We start from the raw sequence: 21,611 nt of genomic DNA, 5'->3' as shown, positions 1-21,611 counted from the left end.
GATGTACACAAAACCCTAGACCAGGTAACTTCGAAGGACGTGGAGCTTACCGATCAAGCTGAACTCGGGAAACACCTACTGAGGAGGTCTACCCGTCTGTCTATCTGAACCTGTACGCATGAAATGCAACATGCCCAGAAAAGGGACGTCAGTACGAAATAATGTACCAAGTATGTAAGGTAATAACATAATTGAAAGCTGAACTGATAATATAATAACTTAAAGTAACTGGGAGTCAAAGATGATCTGAAGATATACTTACCTGATGATACTGACTCAACTCCTTCAATATAGTAAGTAAAATAAATGCTCGGCCCTATAAGGCTCAGTACGTGTAACTGCTCGGCCGTAGTAGGCTCACTCATAGGCGCTCGGCCATACTAGGCTCTATATCTCAGCCATCCTGGGCTCGCTCATAGGTGCTCGGCCACAGTAGGCTTGGTACATAACTTATCATCTGATTTGAGGTTGCCCAATAGGGGACTGCCCACCGATTATAGCTCGATGGTGGTGAAAATACTGTAATACCGTATATATATAGACCCTCTGCTCTCTTGACTGGAAAAAGACAATACTCAATTGAATATAAAGTGCCGATAAGGGAGAATACTGTATAAACTCGGATAATGTATATAAATTCGGGAGTATAAACTTCTCTTTATGCCTCGTTATCAAACACATGTAGTTACGAGATCATGCCAAAATGAAAGAAGGGCTTAGCCTTAACATACCTTATCACAATCTTTCCAATAACCAAGTTGAACTCGCCTCTTCGCACCTTAATCTGCAACAACGATAATAATACTATCATTAAGTTACGAAAGGTACAACTATCGCACAATGAATGACAAGCTTATTTTGTATTAAAACGGGCAGCATCTCCCCTATAATCCTTACTTCCTCCAAATTCAAGGTAACACCAACAACACAAGAACACAACAATAACAACATATATACATTATTTTCCAACCTTATATACACCATAAAATACTATAAAATAGCCCAACACACCCCAATCTCTTCATACATAAAACGACCACTGTAGTAGTGTCAAACAGCCCGAAAATATTACGACGAACGACCAGGCCACCACCCTGAATTTATGTGGTGTTTCTCAAAACCCTTCCTCCTCCAAAACTCCACAAAAAAGTAGTAAAACACACAGCCTAACAGCAACACAAAACAGTCCACAAAACAATCCGCTACAAGTGAATAACTCGAACTCACGACTTCCGATCACCATCTCGTGAGTTCTTACAAATATAGAATGACTTACCATGCATTTACATCATAAAATATGGATGAAATAGAGCAGTAAACATACCTTATTTGTTGGATAACTCAGCTCCTATCTTGGTTCTTCAAACTCTAGGTTTTACTTCCAATTAGAACTTGAAAGGGAAAGAAAATTAATTGGGGTTTGTGGGCAATTTTGTGGAGGATTTTTGCAGAGCTTATGTCTAGTTATTATACCCTATTATAATTTTAATATATGAAGGAAATAGGCCTTTAAAAGGCCTCTTTGGACGACCCAAACTGGCCCATTTCTGGACGATCCGAACTGGCCCATTTTTGAACTCTCACCTAGCAGTCTGCGCAGTCTCGCAAAAATGCCTATTTCTCTCTACTCCGATATCATATTAACAAACGGTTTAATGCGTTAGAAAAGAAACTCATATATATTCAATTTGATGGGTGGAACACCTCATAACCTAAGTATATTGGGAGAAAATTGCAGTTATATTTGACTGTTTCAGTAAAACTTATGAACGTAACTTGTGATGACTTTCATCGACTTTTGTTCCACAACTTGTTTGACTTCAAAACATAACACACGACTATCATACGACTAACATAACTCATAACATAACCTCCTCATCATGTTAAGCACCCTAGTCTCACCCCAAAAGTACATGTTATAACATTTCCAACTTGTCGACTTTCGACGAAACATTATTTTCTTCAATTCTTTTGCTTCTGAACCTTCCAACCCTCTTTGTACTTGTTGTTCATGATCTTCATTATTCGTAACCTCCGAGGTAACATGATTAACTTACTTTATATATTTTCAAAGATGATCTCATTTTTGGTCCTACATTAGTTTGCTCACGACGCACTTTTACGTACGAAAATATAGGGTGTAACATTATTCTTCCGGAACCAACCCTTTATCGTGAGGGTTTTTATAAGAGAGAGGGCCCTCTTATGTTTACGGTGCTCTTGAATTGGATGTCTCATGTTCATTACAGCACTAACATTTGAAGTACTTGCTTAACTTTCAAATGGCAAAATTAACTCCTTGTTAAGACAAGAAATAAGAAAAAAACAAAAAGATTTCATTTAATTTAATTCCTTCTATTTTCATAAGTACATAAGCATTTTCCTATGCAGAAAAGAAATTGCCATGACTTATGGTTATCTTGTACAAATTGTTTCTACGGGGCTGGCTGCGCATTCCCTAATCCCAATGATGTATTATGTTCCGAATTTTCGTTCCCCGGTTGAAGTGGTAGTCATTGTTGTCGTAACCTCATATCATTCCCCCAGTGTTCGAATGCGAAGAATGCGAATTGGAACACTGGAAGTCTTGTATCTTCGAAGGTTCCACCAATGAATTACTATGTAATCCTTCACTCGGTAACATATCTTGTTTTCCCTTAGGAATCCATGCTATTGATCAAAAGAATACATAAAAGTCCTCTAGTCAACGGTGAGGTAACCTCTGTTCGGTTGCAAACCTAACTTCCCGGTGGGAATTTGCTATCGAACCAAATATTATCTAATCGCCTCCGAGTGAAGCCTTGGCATCGGAGATATTATTGCTTCTGTCTTCATAGTATGCTTTATATCGTTGCCTCATTAAAAACCTTGCCAGAAAAATCCAATTGGGACAAAAACTGAACGAAGGAAAAAAGAGTGCAGTACATACTTTCCGCTTGGGTAATGTTCATCAGCAATAATATCTTTTGAGGTGTGCACGTTCCATTTGCTTGGTAGTTTGTCTCCGTTCTGGTTTTCCAACTCATACGAGCCTTTTCCAGTGATAGCTGAAATCCGATAGGGACCTCCCCACATTGGGCCCAGCTTCCCTGCGTTAAGCTCCCGGGTATTTTGAGTTACTTTCTTCAGAACTAAATCTCCCACTTTGAAATAATAGAAATTAGCTCTTTGATTATAGTATCGCTCCATTCTTTGCTTTTTAGCCGCCATTCTTACATGCGCCAAGTCCCTACGTTCCTCGAGTAGCTCCAAGTTGATTAACATTGCTCTGTTGTTCGATTCTTCGTCCGCCTGGAAATATCTTAAGGTTGGTTCCCCTACTTCCACCGGTATCAAAGCTTCTGCGCCGTACACAAGGGAAAAATGGGTTTCTCCTGTGCTTGACTTGGCCGTTGTTCGATAGGCCCATAAAATCCCAGGCAATTCTTCAGACCAGTTGCCTTTTGCTGATTCCAACATTTTCTTGAGATTTTGAATAATCACTTTGTTTGTCGACTCCGTTTGACCATTTGCGTTCGGATGATAAGGTGAAGAGGTGATCCTCTTTATCTTTAAATCTTCAAGGAACTTTGTAAATTTTGTGCCGATAAACTGTGGCCCGTTGTCGCATGCAATCTCTTTTGGTATTCCAAACCTGCAAATTATGTTTTCCCACAGGAAGTCGACCACTTCGTGTTCTTCGATCTTTTGATAAGGACCTGCTTCTACCTATTTAGAAAAATAGTCAGTCAAAATTAAAAGAAACCTTACCTTTCCAGGAGTCGGTGGTAGTGGTCCGACTATGTGCATCCCTCATTTCATGAACGGCCACGGGGACGGAACCGAATGTAGGGGTTCTACTAGTTGATGTACTAGTGGTGCGTAGCGTTGGCACTTATCACATTTTCGTACGAAGTCTTTGGCATCTTGTTCCATACGGGGCCATTAATATCCTACCCGAACTAATTTTAGCACCAAAGAATCTGCACCTGAGTGGTTTCCGCATATCCCTTAATGGACTTCTCTCATGACATAGTTAGCTTCTGATGCTCCTAAGCACCGGGCCAACGGGCCTTGAAAGGATTTTCTGTACAATTGACCTTTCTTGAAGCTATATCGTGCATCTTTGGCGCGTAAGGTTCTTGATGCTTTGGGGTCTTTGGGCAACTTTCCATGCTCGAGATAATCGATTATTTCATTTCTCCAGTCCCAGACCAAACTAGTCAAATTCACCTCATAGTAACCATTGGTGTCCAAGAATGAGTTCATCAATTGTACTACCGTCCCTAATTCCAATCCTTGGATTTCTGTCGATGAGCCCAAATTTTCCAATGCATTTGCTTCCGCGTTATCTTCCCTCGGGATATGAGTAATTGACCACTCTTGGAATCGCGCCAATAAAGCCTGAACTTTTGCCACGTCTTATTGCATATGTTCCTTTTTGGTCTCAAAAATTTCGTAGAACTGATCTACCACCAACAATCACATTTGATTTCGATGACTTCAGAGTCAAGCCCCCAGGCCAATTCGAGCCCTGCAGTCAAAGCTTTGTACTCTACTTCATTGTTTATTAAAGGAATCGTTCTGATGGCTTGCCTTAAGGTTTCCTCTGAAGGTGTGATCAAGACTATTCCGAGCCCGGACCCTTTTACGTTTGAAGCTCCGTCCGTAAATAAGGTCCAAACTCTCGATGTCGATTCTGACACCATTATTGCCTCCTTGGTTGACAGAGGCAATAGTCCCGGACTGAAATCGGCCACGATATCAGCCAAGACTTGCGAATTAATTGCAGTCCTCGATTTATATTCTATATCGAACTCGCTCATTTCGACGGCCCATTTGGCCAATCTACCCGAGAGCTTGGGTTTATGGAGGATATTCCTCAAAGGGAAAATTGTCACCACAGCTATCGGGTGGCATTGGAAGTAAGGCCTTAGCTTCCGAGCGGCGACTACGAGAGCTAAGGCCAGCTTTTCCAGATGTGGGTAGTGAGTTTCTGCTCCTGTTAAAATCTTGCTAACGTAATAAATGGGAGATTGCATACCTTTATCCTCTCAGACTAAAATTACATTTACCGCAACTTCTGAAACCACGAGGTAGACTAGTAATGTTTCACCTTCTTCTGGTTTTGAGAGCAACGAAGGGCTTGACAAATATTTCTTCAACTCCTTCAAGGCTTGCTGATACTCCGGTGTCCATTCGAAATTGTTTTTCTTTTTGAGTAGTTTGAAGAAGCGATGACATTTTTCCGATGATCGGGAAATGAACCTGCTCAAAGCTTCCAATCTCCCTATGAGCCTCTGGACTTCTTTTATGTTAGACAATTGATCTGGGATGTCCCTTATAGCCTTGACTTTTTCAGGATTTACCTTAATTCCCCTTTGTGAGACTAGGAATCCTAGGAACTTACCCGAACTGACCCCGAACACACACTTCTCGGGGTTAAGTTTCATATTGTGCTCCCTCAAGATGTCGAATGTTTCTTGAAAATGCTTCAGGTGTTCACCTGCATTCAAAGACTTAATGAGCATATCGTCTATATATATTTCCATAGTCTTTCCTATTTGTTTTTCGAACATATTATTCATGAGCCTTTGATAAGTGACTCCGACATTCTTTAACCCGAAGGGCATCACATTGTAACAATATGTACCAAAATTTGTTATAAATGAAGTCTTTTCCTGGTCTTCTGGGTTCATCTTGATTTGATTGTACCCAGAATAAGCATAGAGGAAACTCATTAACTCGTTCCCGGCTGTGGCATCAATCATTTGATCGATATTTTGCAATGGGAATGAGTCTTTCGGGCACGCCTTATTAAGATCCTTATAATCTACGCACATGTAAAATTTATTATTTTTCTTAGGAACTACTACTACATTGGCTAGCCAGTCCAAATATCTTACCTCTCGGATTAAACCAATCTTAAGTAAACAGGTTACCTCTTCTTTGACGAATTTATTCCTTGCTTAAGAAATATGGCGCTTCTTTTGCCTTACCGGAGGTATGTTGGGATCCAAGCTTAACTTGTGTACGACTATCTCCGTCGGGATTCCTGTCATATCCCCGTACGACCAGGCAAAACAATCGGCATTAATTTTAAGGAATTCAATAAAAGAAGACCTGAGTTCCGGGTGCAGTCCTGTTCCCAAATTGAATTTCCTTTCTAGTAATTCATCGAACAACGCAACTTCCTCTAGTTCTTCTGTCGTAGACTTTGTTGCGTCCGTCTCTTCTAGTACTTAAAAATATCTTGGTACCTGATATTGTTCCGACTCTTCTGTCCTCGGGTTAACTTCCTCTGGTTCGGGAGCAGGTGTCGGTTCCAGTAATTGCTATGCCACAGCACGTTCCTTTCCTTTGCTACTAGATACCGAAATTGCATTCATCTCTCTTGTTGCTGGTTGATCACCCCTTATCTATTTGATCCCCTCTGGTGTCAGAAACTTTAACAATTGGTGATATGTTGAAGGCACAACTTTTATCTCGTGCAACCATGGTCTTTCCAAGATGATATTATACCCCATGTCTCCATCTACTACTTCGAAGAGAGTTGTCTTCATTACTCCCTCAGCGTTCGTAAGCAGCAAAATTTCTCCTCGGGTTGTCACGCTTGCAAGGTTGAATCTAGCGAGGAGTTTTGTTGTCGGGATAATGCTTCCAGTGAGTGTAGATTGCTCCAGTACTCTCAATTGTATGATATTAGTTGAACTTCCTGGATCCACTAAAACATGTTTAATTTTAAAATCTAGTACATTTAAAGAAATTATCAGTACGACATTATGCGGTAGCAATAATCCGTCTGCATTTCGTCCGTGAATGTGATATTGTCTTTCCCGGAGCCTTTTACTATGAGTTATCGATACTTTTGTCTTCTTCGCTACAAAAAATGTGACCTCATTAATCTCATTCCCTCCGAAGATCATGGTGATCATTTGGCGTGGTAACCTACTTTCGAGGGTTCCGCGTCGCCCCTGTTCTGACCATAGTTGTTTTAGCTCGGTCACTCAAGAATTCTCTGAGGTGACCATTCTTTAACAGTGTTGTCACTTCTTCCTGAAGGTGTTGGCAGTCCCCAGTCCGGTGACTGTTAGCGCCATGGTATTCACACCATAAATTGGGATCCTTCTGGCTGGGATCAAATCTCATAAATCTCGGGAATCATGCCTCTTTGATATTTCTCATGGCAGACACCAACTCAATTACACTGACATTGAAGTTATACTCTGATAACTTTGGGTAAGAAGAATCTCGCGACCCCGAGATTTCTTTATCCTGCAGCAATCTGTTATTCCAACCATGATCGGTCCTTCTATCAATGGTGAACTTGTCTGCTATCCGGAAGCTCCTGTCGCGACCTTTTGTCCGCTCGTAGGGCAAAACTAGGCCCCTCTAAGTCCGTCTATCTGTGTCAATATCATCTTTCATTTTTTTCTCTGTTCTTCTCTTGTCCTTTGGTCGACGATGGAAAGCCAACCTGATCGTCTTAGATCCTTATTTTCGACTCGTACCGATTGTGGACGTCCGCCTAAGTTGTCGCTTGAAACTCGAGCAGACTTTCCTTCAACTTCCGAGAAGAATCCGAACTTCTCGGATTTAAACCTTTGGTGAACGCTTCAGCTGCCCATTCATCCAGGACTACCGATAGTAACATCCTTTTCTTCTGGAACCGAGTAACAAACTATCATAATAATTCGGACTCTCCCTTCACGATCCTGAATATGTCAGCCTTTCGGGCTTGTACCTTTCTGGCACCGGCATGAGCCTTGATGAAAGAATCCGCTAGCATCTCAAAGGAATCTATGGAATGCTCGGGTAATAAGGAATACCATGTTAAATCTCCCCTCGTAAGAGTCTCATCAAATTTCTTCAGCAACACAGACTCAATTTTGTGAGGAGCCAAATCATTTCCTTTCACCGTTGTTGTGTAAGTGGTAATGTGCTCTTGTGGATCTGAAGTTCCATCATACTTCGGTACTTCGGGCATTTTGAACTGCTTCGGGATTAACTCCGGGGCTGCGCTCGGCTTATACAGAAATGAGGTATACTTCTTTGAGTCTGGGCCTTTCAATACTGGTGGCGCCCTGGGATTTGGTCCATGCGGGCGTTTACTGCCTTCATGAATCGTAAAAATTCGTTCTTGAACGAGTCGTTCTCGCTGTTGAGACCGGGTCCGCTTCCCCCAGCCCCGTCAGGACTGACTTCACCCCTGGGAGTATTGTTGATGACTCTCTACATTGTTTGGTTGGGACACCAGGAGGAATCAGATCTCGCATGTTTGCATTATTCGAAGCCCCTGACAGTGCCTGTTTCAGCTCTGTCATAACCTTGTCTTGCCGCGTGAGATGGCCTAGAATAATCGCATGTTGCTCTTGTAAGACCTTTACCGAATCGATGACATGCTCTTCATTAGCGTCATCGGGAGTTGTTTCCCGAACATGTCGAGGATATTGCCTGTCATGCACCGGCGTGGCGTCATTTCCCTTATTGTGGGTATCACTGATTGAATCCTCGAAATAAGGTTGTTCCCCTCGAATTTCAGGATTGTGAGTGTTGTTAACAATATTGTCTGCCATTTTTTTGTTATTTTTTCTAAGACAAAACGATCAAAGCTTGTTAGTAAAAAAGGTAAGGATCAATTTAATTGCACGTCTGTCTAGGCCCCACGGTGGGCGCCAAGCAGTTTACCCATAAAATGGTACAGTTGAATTTGTTTGTAGTTTCTAGACAAGTAAATTAATTTAATCGAAAAAATAACGAAATAACTGATGAAATATAAAATACTTAGCCTTAAAATGTAGATGGAACAACAGAGCTGACGAATCTGGGAACATGGTTTTCGGGCACAATAATGATGAGATCAAAAAGCAAGAAAGTAAAATTGCATTATACATTTTGTATAAAATGTAGTGTAAGTTAACCAGAAAATTCGTGTCCTTTACAATGATAACTGAGGTACTTATTTATAGCTATGTCTAGGGAAGGAAGTCCAGGGATCATGTCTTTCTTTAATGTCAACTACGAGGGCCATTGATTAAGATGTAACGTTAGACATAAATGCCAAATTCCTTGTAACGGGCCATCATCCTTAACGCTGCAAAATATTCTGTATTAAATGTTACCAGACGCAAAGCATTTAATACTCCTTTGATGATAGTTATTCCTCCTGGTGATAAGCGGAATAGCTATGTTCGGTGGTCATCCCCATCTTGTGTTCCACGTGTCCTTCCTTTAAGCGGCCACGTGTCATGTCGTATTTTTGCCTATAATATATATATATATATATATATATATATATATATAAAGGTGGCCTTATTTTTAAGCTTTTTATTTGTAAGCCTTGTTGGCCAAATAAATGGCATTGTATTTTGAGAGGATGTGGCCAATTGTTGGCCATGCATTTCTTTCTTCTCTTCCTATATAATGAAGACTCTCTACTCATTTGGAAACATACCAACAAGACTTGTCTTCAATTCTTGTTTCTTCCTTTCCTTCTTTATTAAAAGTGTTTTGTATGAGAGCTAGTGTTGGGAAGCACTTGTGTGAACCCTTTATTTGGAGTGATCTTGTGAGGTTATTCTCTTAGGGTATTGGGATTAATTAGAGTATTTAATCTAATTTTGTACTCTTATTGGTATAGTGAATTTGCTCCTCTCCGCTTGTGGACGTAGGTCACATTGACCGAACCACGCTAAATTTGTCTTCTTTATATGCTTTAATTGTCGTTATTATCAACTTCCATTGTATTTGTTATTGTTATTATACCATTGTTTGGTTAAATTTCGTACTACCCGGGTGCACCATCCTAACAAATTGGTATCAGAGCCGGATCTAACCAGGTTTGTTTCAGTAGCCAATATGACTTTAACAAAGACATATGTTGAGAAATTTGACCTAAGTGCAAACTTCGAAATGTGGCAATTAAAGATGAAAGCTATCCTAATTCAGGATGGCTTAGACTTGGCATTGCAAGGAAAGGATAAGAAGCCGGATAAAATGACGGACGAGGAGTATGCCATCATAGATAAAAAGGCAAAATCAGGTTTCATCTTAAATCTCTCAAATGAGGTTTTACGTGAAGTTTCTGTAGAAACCACATCCAAAGGCATGTGGGAAAAATTAAAAACCTTATGTATAAAGAGGACGGTGCAAAGACTTTACCTGAAGCAAAAGCTTTATACAATTCATATGGGTGAAGGTACCTCTATTCTCTCTCATCTTGACACATTTGATTCCATTCTTATGGATTTTGAGTAATATAGATATTGAATTAAAGATGAGGATCAAGCTGTGTTACTGCTTTGTTCTATACCCCCATCTTTTAAGCATATAAGAGATTCTATGCTTTATGCAATGGATAATATCTCTTATAAGGATATTAAATCTATCTTAAAATCAAAAGAACAGATAGATAGTGATTTTACTGGGGAAGCTAGTGGAACTCAAGAGAAAGTTGGCTAGTTTGTTAGGGGCAAATCCGACTCCATATCCAGATACAATAATTTACAGTGTCGCTATTGTCATAAGAAATGTCACATTATCTTCGAATGCTATAAGCTGAAAAATAAAGAAAAGCATAAGGAAAGGAAAAATGAGCACAAAAATACTTGCACCGCCGAAGCTAGTGTAGCAACTGATGAGATTGAGGGAACTATATTATTAGCAACTGAAACTAGTTTCAGATGAGACAATGAGTGAAGTTTAGATTCCGGTTATTCATATCATATGTGTCCTAGAAGGGACTTGTTTTCTACATATGATTCAGTTGCAGGTAGAGTTGTCCAATGGGTAACAATGTTACTTATAACATTGTTAGCAAAGGTACAATTTAGATCAGAATGCACGATGGTGTGGTGAGAACTCTCACCGATGTTAGATATGTTCCTGAGTTGAAGAAAAATCTCATCTCTGTGGGCGCTTTAGAATACCTTGGGTGCAAATTCACTGGTGAAAGTGGAGTTCTTAAATTTTTTCAAGGTGCTCTTGTGATCATAAAAGCACACAGATCTGGTTTGTTGTATACTTTATTGGGCTCCACTGTTATAGGCCCTACAACAGTTTTTGTATCAGACAACTTGTCTGATTTTGATGGCATTAAATTTTGACATATACCCATTGGGGCTTTTGCGGAGAAGGTGAAGCAAATTTACTATATCAGCCAAAATTAGGCTAAGGTCGACATTTGTAAAAGGTAACCTTATTTTTAGGCTTTTTATTTGTGAGCCTTGTTGGTACATTTGGAGCCTTTTATTTAAGGCCTTGTTGGCAAAATAAATGGCCTTGTATTTTTAGAGGATGTGGCCAATTGTTAGCCAAGCATTTCTTTCTTCTCTTCCTATATAATGAGGACTCTCTACTCATTTGGAAACATACCAACAAGACTTGTCTTCAATTCTTGTTTCTTCCTTTCCTCCTTTATTAAGAGTGTTTTGTATGAGAGTTAGTGTTGAGAAGCACTTGTGTGAACCCTTTCTTTGTTGTGATCTTGTGAGGTTATTCTTTTAGGGTATTTGGGATTAATTAGAGTGTTTACTCTAATTTTGTACTCTTATTGATATAGTGAATTTGCTCCTCTCCGCTTGTGGACGTAGGTCACACTAACCGAACCACGTTAAATTTGTGTCTTCTTTATATGCTTTAATGGTCATTGTTATCAACTTCCATTGTCTTTGTTATTATCATTATACCATTGTTTGGCTAAATTCCACACTACCCGGGTTCACGATCCTAACAAATTGGTATTAGAGCCGGATCTAACCGGGTTTGTTTCAGTAGTCAATATGACTTTAACAAAGACTTATATTGAGAAATTTGACAGAAGTGCAAACTTCAGAATGTGGCAATTAAAGATGTAATCTATCCTAATTCATGATGGCTTAGACTTGGCGTTGCTAGGAAAGGAGTAGAAATCGGATAAAATGACGGACGAGGAGTTTGCCATCATAGATAAAAAGGCAGAATCAAGTATTATCTTAAATCTCTCAAATGAGGTTTTACGTGAAGTTTTTGTAGAAACCACATCCAAAAGCATGTGGAAAAAATTAAAAATCTTATATATGATGAGGACGGTGGAAAATAGACTTTACCTAAAGAAGAAGCTTTATACAATTCGTATGGGTGAAGGTACCTCTATTCTCTCTCATCTTAACACATTTGATTCCATTCTTATGGATTTTGAGTAATATAGATGTTGAAATTAAAGATGAGGATCAAGCTGTGTTACTGCTTTGTTCTCTACCCCCATATTTTAAGCATATAAGAGATACTATGCTTTATGCAAAGGATAATATATCTTATAAGGATATTAAATCTATCTTAAAATCAAAAGAACAGATAGATAGTGATATTACTGGGGAAGCTAGTGGAACTCAAGCGGAAGTTGGCTTATTTGTTAGGGGAAAATCCGACTCCATATCTGGATACAATAATTTACAGTGCCGCTTTTGTCATAAGAAAGGTCACATTATCTCCGAATGCTATAAGCTGAAAAATAGAGAAAAGCATGCGGAAAGGAAAAGTGAACACAAAAATACTGACACCGCCGAAGCTAGTGTGGCAACTGATGAGATTGAGAGAACTATATTTTTAGCAACTGAAACTAGTTTCAGATTAGACAATTAGTAGATTTTAGATTCCGGTTGTTCATATCATATGTGTCCTAGCAGGGACTTGTTTTCTGCCTATGATTCAGTTGCAGGTGGAGTTGTCCAACTGGGTAACAATGTTACTTATAACGTTATTGGCAAAGGTACAATTCGGATCAGAATGTACGATTGTGTGGTGAGAACTCTCACCGATGTTAGATATGTTCCTGAGTTGAAGAAAAATCTCATCTCTGTGGGCGCTTTAGAATCCCTTGGGTGCAAATTCACTGGTGAAAGTGGAGTTCTTAAATTTTTTCAAGGTGCTCTTGTGATCATGAAAGCACACAGATCTGGTTCGTTGTATACTTTATTGGGCTCCACTGTTATAGGCCCTACTACAGTTTCGGTATCAACTTGTCTTATATTGATGGCATTAAATTTTGACATATACCCATTGGGGCTTTTGCGAAGAAGGTGAAGCAAATTTACTATATCAGCCAAAATTAGGCCAAGGTGGAGATTTATAAAAGATGACCTTATTTTTAGGCTTTTTATTTGTGAGCCTTGTTGGTACATTTCGAGCCTTTTATTTAAGGCCTTGTTGGCCAAATAAATAGCCTTGTATTTTTAGAGGATGTGGCCAATTGTTGGCCAATCATTTCTTTCTTCTCTTCTTATATAATGAGTACTCTCTACTCATTTGAAAACACACCAACAAGACTTGTCTTCAATTCTTGTTTCTTCCTTTCCTCCTTTATTAATTGTGTTTTGTATGAGAGTTAGTGTTGGGAAGCACTTGTGTGAACCCTTTCTTTGGAGTGATCTTATGAGATTATTCTCTTAAAGTATTTGGGATTAATTAGAGTGTTTACTCTAATTTTATACTCTTATTGGTATAGTGAATTTGGTCCTCTCCGCTTGTTGACGTAGGTCACTCTGACTGAACCACGTTAAATTTGTGTCTTTTTTATATGCTTTAATTGTCGTTGTTATCAACTTTCATTGTCTTTGTTATTGTCATTATACCATTGTTTGGCTAAATTTTGCAATACCCGGATTCACGATCTTAACAAATTGGTATCAGAGCCGGATCTGACCGGGTTTATTTCAGTAGCCAATATGACTTTAACAAAGACTTATGTTGAGAAATTTGACCAAAGTGCAAACTTTGGAATGTGGTAATTAAATATGGAAGATATCCTAATTCAGGATGGTTTAGACTTGGCGTTGCAAAGAAAGGAGAAGAAGCCGGATGAAATGACGGATGAGGAGTTTGCCATCATAGATAAAAAGGCAAAATCAGGTATCATCTTAAATCTCTCAAATGAGGTTTTACGTGAAGTTTCTGTAGAAACCACATCCAAAGGCTTGTGGGAAAAATTAAAAACCTTATATATGAAGAGGACGGTGGAAAATAGACTTTACCTAAAGCGGAAGCTTTATACAATTCGTATGGGTGAAGGTACCTCTACTCTCTCTCATCTTGACACATTTGATTCCATTCTTATGGATTTTGAGTAATATAGATGTTGAAATTAAAGATGAGGATCATGCTGTGTTACTGCTTTATTCTCTACCCCCATCTTTTAAGCATATAAGAGATATTATGCTTTATGCAAAGGATAATATCTCTTATAAGGATATTAAATCTATCTTAAAATCAAAAGAACAGATAGATAGTGATATTACTGGGGAAGCTAGTAGAACTCAAGCGGAAGTTGGCTTGTTTGTTAGGGAAAAATCCGACTCCATATCCAGATACAATAATTTACAGTGTCTCTATTGTCATAAGAAAGGTCACATTATCTCCGAATGTTATAAGCTGAAAAATAAAGAAAAGCATGCGGAAAGGAAAAATGAGCACAAAAATACTGACACCGCCGAAGCTAGTGTAGCAACTGATGAGATTGAGAGAACTATATTTTTAGCAACTGAAACTAGTTTCAGATTAGACAATTAGTGGATTTTAGATTCCGGTTGTTCATATCATATGTGTCCTAGCATGGACTTATTTTCTGCATATGATTCAATTACCGGTGGAGATGTCCAACTGGATAACAATGTTACCTGTAACGTTATTGGAAAAGGTACAATTTGGATCAGAATGCATGATGGTGTGGTGAGAACTCTCACCGATGTTAGATATGTTCCTGAGTTGAAGAAAAATCTCATCTTTTTGGGCACTTTAGAATCCCTTGGGTGCAAATTCACTGGTGAAGGTGAAGTTCTAAAAATTGTTCAAGGTGCTCTTGTGATCATGAAAGCACACAGATCTGGTTCGTTGTATACTTTATTGGGCTCCACTGTTATAGGCCCTACTACAGTTTCGGTATCAGACAACTTGTCTGATTTTGATGGCATTAAATTTTGACATATACCCATTGGGGCTTTTGCGAAGAAGGTGAAGCAAATTTACTATATCAGCCAAAATTAGGCGAATGTAGAGATTTGTAAAAGGTGGGCTTATTTTTAGGCTTTTTATTTGTGAGCCTTGTTGGCACATTTGGAGCCTTTTATTTTAGGCCTTGTTGGCCAAAAAATAGCCTTGTATTTTGAGAGGATGTGACCAATTGTTGGCAAAGCATTTCTTTCTTCTCTTCCTATATAATGAGAACTCTCTATTCATTTGGAAACACACTAACAAGACTTGTCTTCAATTCTTGTTTCTTCTTTTCCTCCTTTATTAGGAGTGTTTTGTATGAGAGTTAGTGTTGGGAAGCACTTGTGTGAACCCTTTTTTTGGAGTGATCTTGCGAGGTTATTCTCTTAGGTTATTTGGGATTAATTAGAGTATTTACTCTAATTTTGTACTCTTATTGGTATAGTAAATTTGCTCATATCCGCTTGTGGACGTAGGTCACACTGACCGAACTACGTTAAATTTGTGTCTTCTTTATATGCTTTAATTGTCGTTGTTATCAACTTTCATTGCCTTTGTTATTGTCATTATACCATTGTTTGGCTAAATTCCGCACTACCCGGGTTCACGATCCTAACAATATATATATATATATATATATATATATATATATATATATATATATATTAAGAACGGCCTTTTCCCTAGAATATTCTTTATCAAAAGCCCAAAAGAATATCATACATATTAGCAATGGTTGGTTAGCGATGTTTCTGGCATGGGAATAAATGAATGTATTATATGGGGTAAATGAAAGTATTATATGGGAATAAATGAATGTATTTTACATGTCAGCAGTGGTTGGTCAGCAATGCATCTGGCGTGGGGAAAAATGAATTTGTGTTATGTATGTGTATGCAATATGCTATATTATATTGAAACTCTCATTATGTTCTCTAGATAATTCAATTTTCTAATTTGGGGTCTAAAGCAAGAGCTTTATTGGCCTAGGGTGAACTGCCCTGTATTTGATATCTCTTAATTGTTTGTGTGGTTCTCGTCCAGAGACGGATTCAAGATTTGAACTTTATGGGTACGAGTACGAGACTTTATCGCAACTCATTTGATTTTATTGGGTTGGAAATCAATTATTTGTACTTATCTAGTGAATTTTTTTTTATCACATATGTAAGGTCCGAGCCAAAGCTAGCTACTGGTTTGGATGAACGCATAACTAATTTTCTGCATTTCCTAATTTTCTGTTTACTTTCCGTTTTGGTTTCTGATATTTTCTTGATATCAGATAGAATATTGGGAAAGTAATTATGTGACCATTTCATCTAAAAACTTTAGTTGTTAAAGACAGGGGCGAAGCCACACTTTGGTTAAGGTGGTCAATTGACCACCATTTGTCGGAAAATTACACTGCGTATATAGATAAAATATCATATTTTAGAGATATATAATATATATTGAACACTCTTTGTCGAAATTTTCTTTTACTTATTTCAAGTTTGAACATCCTTAAAAAAAATTTTAGCTTCGCCCCTGATTAAAGAGAATAGACTTTCAATTACTTAACTATGTCATCAACAAAGACGGCATGGTCCTCTTTTAGCGGAGTTAGAGCGAAAGAGGGGCGGCGTAAATGGGACTGGAATAGGTGAGGGTACATAATGAGCACTATAACATTGCAAATGAAACTGGATTTAAGTTATTCGCGTTTACAGTATAATTTTTTTTACACTATTAATATAAGTTGACAGATTATAACTATCATTATTTTCTACATTACCAATGCAGATTCGTTTTAGGCGATTACACATACTTGAGTTTATAGTATATATTTTTTTTCGCCGCAACACTAAAAAAAAAAAGGTAGTCTGGTGCACTAAACTCCCGCTGTAGCTCCCGCTGTGCGCGTGGTCTGGGGAAGGGCCGGACCACAAGGGTCTATCGTATGCAATCTTACCCTGCATTTCTGTAAGAGGCTGTTTCCACGTCTCGAACCCGTAACCTCCTGGTCACATGGCAGCAACTTTACCACAACACTATATATATATATATATATATAAACCAAAGAGAAAATGGAGTAATAGATAGACACATCTGGAGATCCATACCAAGAAATAGGTGCAATGCACCAGAAATTGTTTACTAAATAAAGAAGCCATAGAGATGAGGTCAATTCTTTAGACAAGTGTAGTTCCAAAAACAGCACCACCAAAATTACAAAATTTAGTACAATGTCAATATTTTTATTGACTGGATCTTTTAATGAACTCTATAAATACTCTTTCAATCAAGAACCAGAAAAAGTAGAACAAAAATCTACTTGCATTGGTTTTGACTAGCAAATGAAACTAGTCTATCGATAAGACGTCGAAGCCTTTGCGCTCCTGGACCTGGTCTAAGCTTTGTTGGATTTCCAACTTCCGAACAAGGTGGATTTCCGGCACACCAACCTCCTGGTGTGAAACTACCATTGCCGCGATGAAGAAATTCTTGATCAATCCTGTCTAAAACAGGATCATTTTTCTTGAATTTGCGCGCAAATGCAGTGTCACTTGCTATCATTTTTCCAATGTCATTTAGGGAAAGAATGTGTGGATGTTGTTTTGGAGGGATATCCCAAGCAATATAGTGTAAGTCATGGTTAATAACAGTTGAAGAAAACTCAGGGGCATTGCATATAACAGTCTGAAAATAGCCTTCAGGAGAGGATACAAAATTTGAGTAGTACATAAGTAGTGTCCTAGGAAGATTGTCCCAACCCCATATGCAGTACTCCACAAATGCACGCGAAAGGACCGTCCAAGCTGAGCCTGTATCAAAATTTTAACAGGGTCAGTGGGGATTCATGTAGCCGATTCCAACTTGCTCGGGATTGAGGCATAGCTGTTACTGTTTATAATCGTAAGAAAGGAAAAGAGGACAACTATGGTCCTGGAAGATAATGCAGATGCGCTATACTCCTATATAATGTTGCGCGGACTCTCCAAAATATTATCGCACCCGTGTCGGATCCTCAGAAATGTACTACTTTTGGAAGATCCGACACGCACCTGGCGACATTTTTAGAGAGTCCGAGCAACATACCGGATCCTAGATATACTGCTTCATATAGTTGACCCCAACTTGCTCGAGATTGAGGCGTAGTTCTTAATATTTATAACAACAAGATGGAAAAGAGGACAACTATGGTCCTGGCGAAAGTGCAGATGCGCTATACTCCAAAATTTTGCCGCACCCGTGTCGGATCCTCCAAAAATACACTACTTTTGGAGGGTCTGACACACACCAACAATATTTTCGGAGAGTCTGAGCAACATAGCAGTTCCTGGATGTTCCATGTCATTAGGTCTGAACATGACAAAGTCATTTCCTTTTCTCCATAAGATCGGTAAGTTTGTTTAATATATGATGTTTTAACAAACAAAATAGTAGAGTCCCGGTGCACAAAGCATCCCGCGTTAACGCAGGGTCGGGGGAAGGGCAGACTACTCTGATGCAAGCATCAGTGGCTGATTCCACGGTCTTTTCAATTCTAAGGGAAAAAAGCCATAGAAATTTTGCATTTAGACTGAGCTGCATTTGTGAAGCATAAACATCAGCAAACACCTTCAAGAAAACCAAAATATGTAGACTTAGTTATGATATCTAACCGGTAAAGAGTTTAAAGGCTGTGGGAAGTGTTCGCCTTGGCGAGACCCAAAATATATCAGATTTAGTATTCTGATAAAGCCCGGGGTCTATAATAAGCGGCATTGCCCTTTGTGACCTACAGAAGGATAAATAGAATGACATAAAAATTACAGAATGAACTGTGAAAACAGCCAAAGCACAAAATGAGAAACTCCGGAAAAAGGATAACATACTCTTTCCATCTCAACCGGCTTGTATGCTCAATGAAATTAAAGTCGCGTTTTAGTTCAGAAAATGTGTAGAGAAGATCTGTAAAGCAAATGAATAAATCAAATAACATCTTCAAGTAAAGAAGCAGAAAATGGACCAAAAATATTTGCTAAACAACAAGAGAACTAACCATCTTGAGTTAGTAGAGGATAATCAGATGCGCTCAGGTTAATAAACCAATCCCAGTGCTTATATTTCTTCAGGAGAATAGACGCGGCATGAAGAGTATTAGAGACCATAGTCGGACCGCGATAAGTCACCATATTTGCTTTTTTAATCACGTGTACATTCCCAACCTTGGCAAAAATAGGTTCATTTGCAACTCTAGAAGCAAGTTCTAGTCTATCTTCTACCGATGATTTTAGGTCCAAGTGAATAACATAATAATTCCGTGGATGATACAATGATTTCAGTGTTCGCCAAAGTTGATCTAAATCACCCTTTGATCCGGATATCAAATAAGCAAAACGTGGTGAAGGAGGAGCAGCAGGAGGCGGAGGAGGAGGACGTGGAACTTGCTTAAGTTTTGCTTCAGCTAAATACAAGCTAGTTTGATTTGTTATAACATGAGATGGGAAAATTGAGAAAACTGAATTGATTGTATGCAATGAAGAAATGAGGCCCATGTCAAAAGAGGTAGCAAGAAGGAAAATCGACACAAGTGAGCTTATAATTAGAGGAAATATCCATCTTTTCTCCACATTCAAGGACCTCATTGCTAAACCTTATCATGTACTCTAATGAATGTCTCTTTTCTCTTCTCCGAAGTCTAACATAAAATCTACCTAGAAAAACTTCAACAGATTTACATTCTGTGCTACTTTTGACCACTCGGCCCCTTCAGTATATCCCTGAAGGAACGATTGACAATAGGTGGAATATCCGCCTCCGTTATCTCAACATTGGAAGAGGAATATCCGCCTCCGATCAAACTCAACTCTTATCGACTAGGCAATCGAAAACCAAAAGGCCCCACGAGCCTGTAGTTATTGGTTATCAAGAATCGCCTTCTTCAAATTGATCCCCTACCTTATACTCTCTGAATATTCTGTTGAATCAAAAGCCAACAAATCAAAGGTCAGCATCAGCATTATTTAAACTAAAATGGTGAAGAAAATTCTGAAATAGTCATTAGACCATCTTGAGCTAAAAGTTGGTAGAAAGACAAAACAAGACTACTACTATTGTAAACATGCTAATGTTCAACTATAAAAATGAATCTTTTTTGATAAGGGAAACAAACAGAAGTAAACATCCAAATGAATCTTTTTAGCAGAATAAGGCCAAGAATGTTACATCAGGACTGCATTTTGGGATCAAAGAGACCAAATCATAGGCCAATAATATGGTCCTAAGCTGATATTTATCTATTCCTTTATTGCATTTATAAATTTTAGATTTGCAATTTCTCAAACACCACAAAAGGAGCACAAAAAACAGAATCTAATACATAATAAATGCAATGGCTTCATCTTTTCTTATATACACACATTTTGTTTTTAATTTTCTACATGAATATACGTAACTCAAGCCAGTAGCGGAGCCACATGCAATGAATTATCGAAAAGTTATGCTGCATAAATAGGTAAAAAAAAAAATTAAATTTTTTTGAATCGCTCGAAATAGAAGCGTATAGGTTCAAATCTCAGGTGTGACATTTACATATATTCTTGAACCCCATGTTGGAATTCTTGTCTCCGCTACTGACTCGACCCTGATTATACCCTTTATTGTCTATATGCTGGATCCATCTCTGCCGTTATAAAAAAACATGTAAATGTATAATACAAGAGAGAGAATTCAATTTACATGTACATTTGAGAAGCTTGAAAAAGATGATCCTTTGTTTTGTACACGTCCAAGAATGAAAATGAAGAAGAAGAATAAGGACAATGGACGTAAAAGAGAAGAGCCTCTTCTTCCCTTTGGCTTTGTTGAGCTATTCTGTTAACTGACTTCCGGGAAACCATCCCACATTGGCACATTCTCAATAATAATTTTTTTTCCCGTCAATTCTCAATAATATATATTATTTACTCCTTATAAAGTTTGGCTAGTCTTTTTTCTTCAATAGTTTTTATTTGGGGTAAAATGGGTTGTGGATAACTTTGGGATGATATTTGGTGGGATTAAATTATATAAGCGAGGATTGATACACACGTCATCCCCAAGAGAAGAAGTTTTAAGTATTTTGGGTTAATAATCTAAGAAAATGCGGAGATCGACAACGATGTCACACATCCTATTGGAGTGGGGTGGATAAAACGGAGGCTCGCATCCGACGTTCTATGTGATAAGAATGTGCCATCAAGACTTAAAGGTAAGTTGTATAGAGTGATTGTTGGACCAACTATGTTGTACGAGGTAGAGTGGTGGCCAGTCAAGAACTCACACGTTCGGAAGATAAAAATAGTGAAAATAAGGATACTTAGGTGGATGTGTGGGCATACTAGGAGAGATAAGATTAGGAGCGAAGATATATGGGACAAGGTGGGAGTGACCTCGCGATGGACAAGATGCGAAAAGCGAAGTTGAGATGGTTCAAACATATGAAGAGGAGTACTAAAGATGCCTCGGTGAGGAGGTGCGAGAGATTGTCAGTGATAGGTCTAAGAAGAGGTAGAGGTAGACCGAACAAGAATTGTGGAGGTGTGATTAGACAAGACATGACACATCATCAACTCACCAAGTATATGACCCTAAATAGGAGAGCATGAAGGTCGAAAATTATGGCAGAAGATTAATAGGCAGTCGAGCGATTTATCTCCTCCATC

The 21,611-nt window shown here is 38.5% G+C and overlaps 1 protein-coding gene across 3 annotated transcripts; it reads right to left on the bottom strand.

The window, feature by feature from the left end:
• Positions 1–17,042: 17,042 nt before the first annotated feature.
• LOC104103799 (beta-glucuronosyltransferase GlcAT14A-like) lies at positions 17,043–20,810 on the bottom strand. Of its 3 annotated transcripts, none has more exons than XM_009611733.4 (5): positions 20,653–20,810; positions 18,968–19,885; positions 18,801–18,876; positions 18,588–18,703; positions 17,043–17,747 (listed from the first exon to the last, which is right to left on the bottom strand). In XM_009611733.4, exons 2-5 carry the CDS (start codon positions 19,551–19,553, stop codon positions 17,254–17,256), a joined length of 1,272 nt encoding a protein of 423 aa, XP_009610028.1. In that variant the 5' UTR covers positions 19,554–19,885; positions 20,653–20,810; the 3' UTR covers positions 17,043–17,253. The 3 variants fall into 3 exon arrangements, with proteins under 3 accessions (XP_009610028.1, XP_009610029.1, XP_009610027.1); XM_009611734.4 differs by having other exon boundaries at positions 20,500–20,808; XM_009611732.4 differs by having other exon boundaries at positions 20,647–20,808.
• Between the last annotated feature and the right edge of the window lie 801 nt (positions 20,811–21,611).

Source organism: Nicotiana tomentosiformis, chromosome 8 (genome assembly GCF_000390325.3).
Source record: "Nicotiana tomentosiformis chromosome 8, ASM39032v3, whole genome shotgun sequence".
NCBI lineage: Eukaryota > Viridiplantae > Streptophyta > Magnoliopsida > Solanales > Solanaceae > Nicotiana > Nicotiana tomentosiformis.
This window is presented reverse-complemented; position numbering and strand designations above follow the sequence as displayed.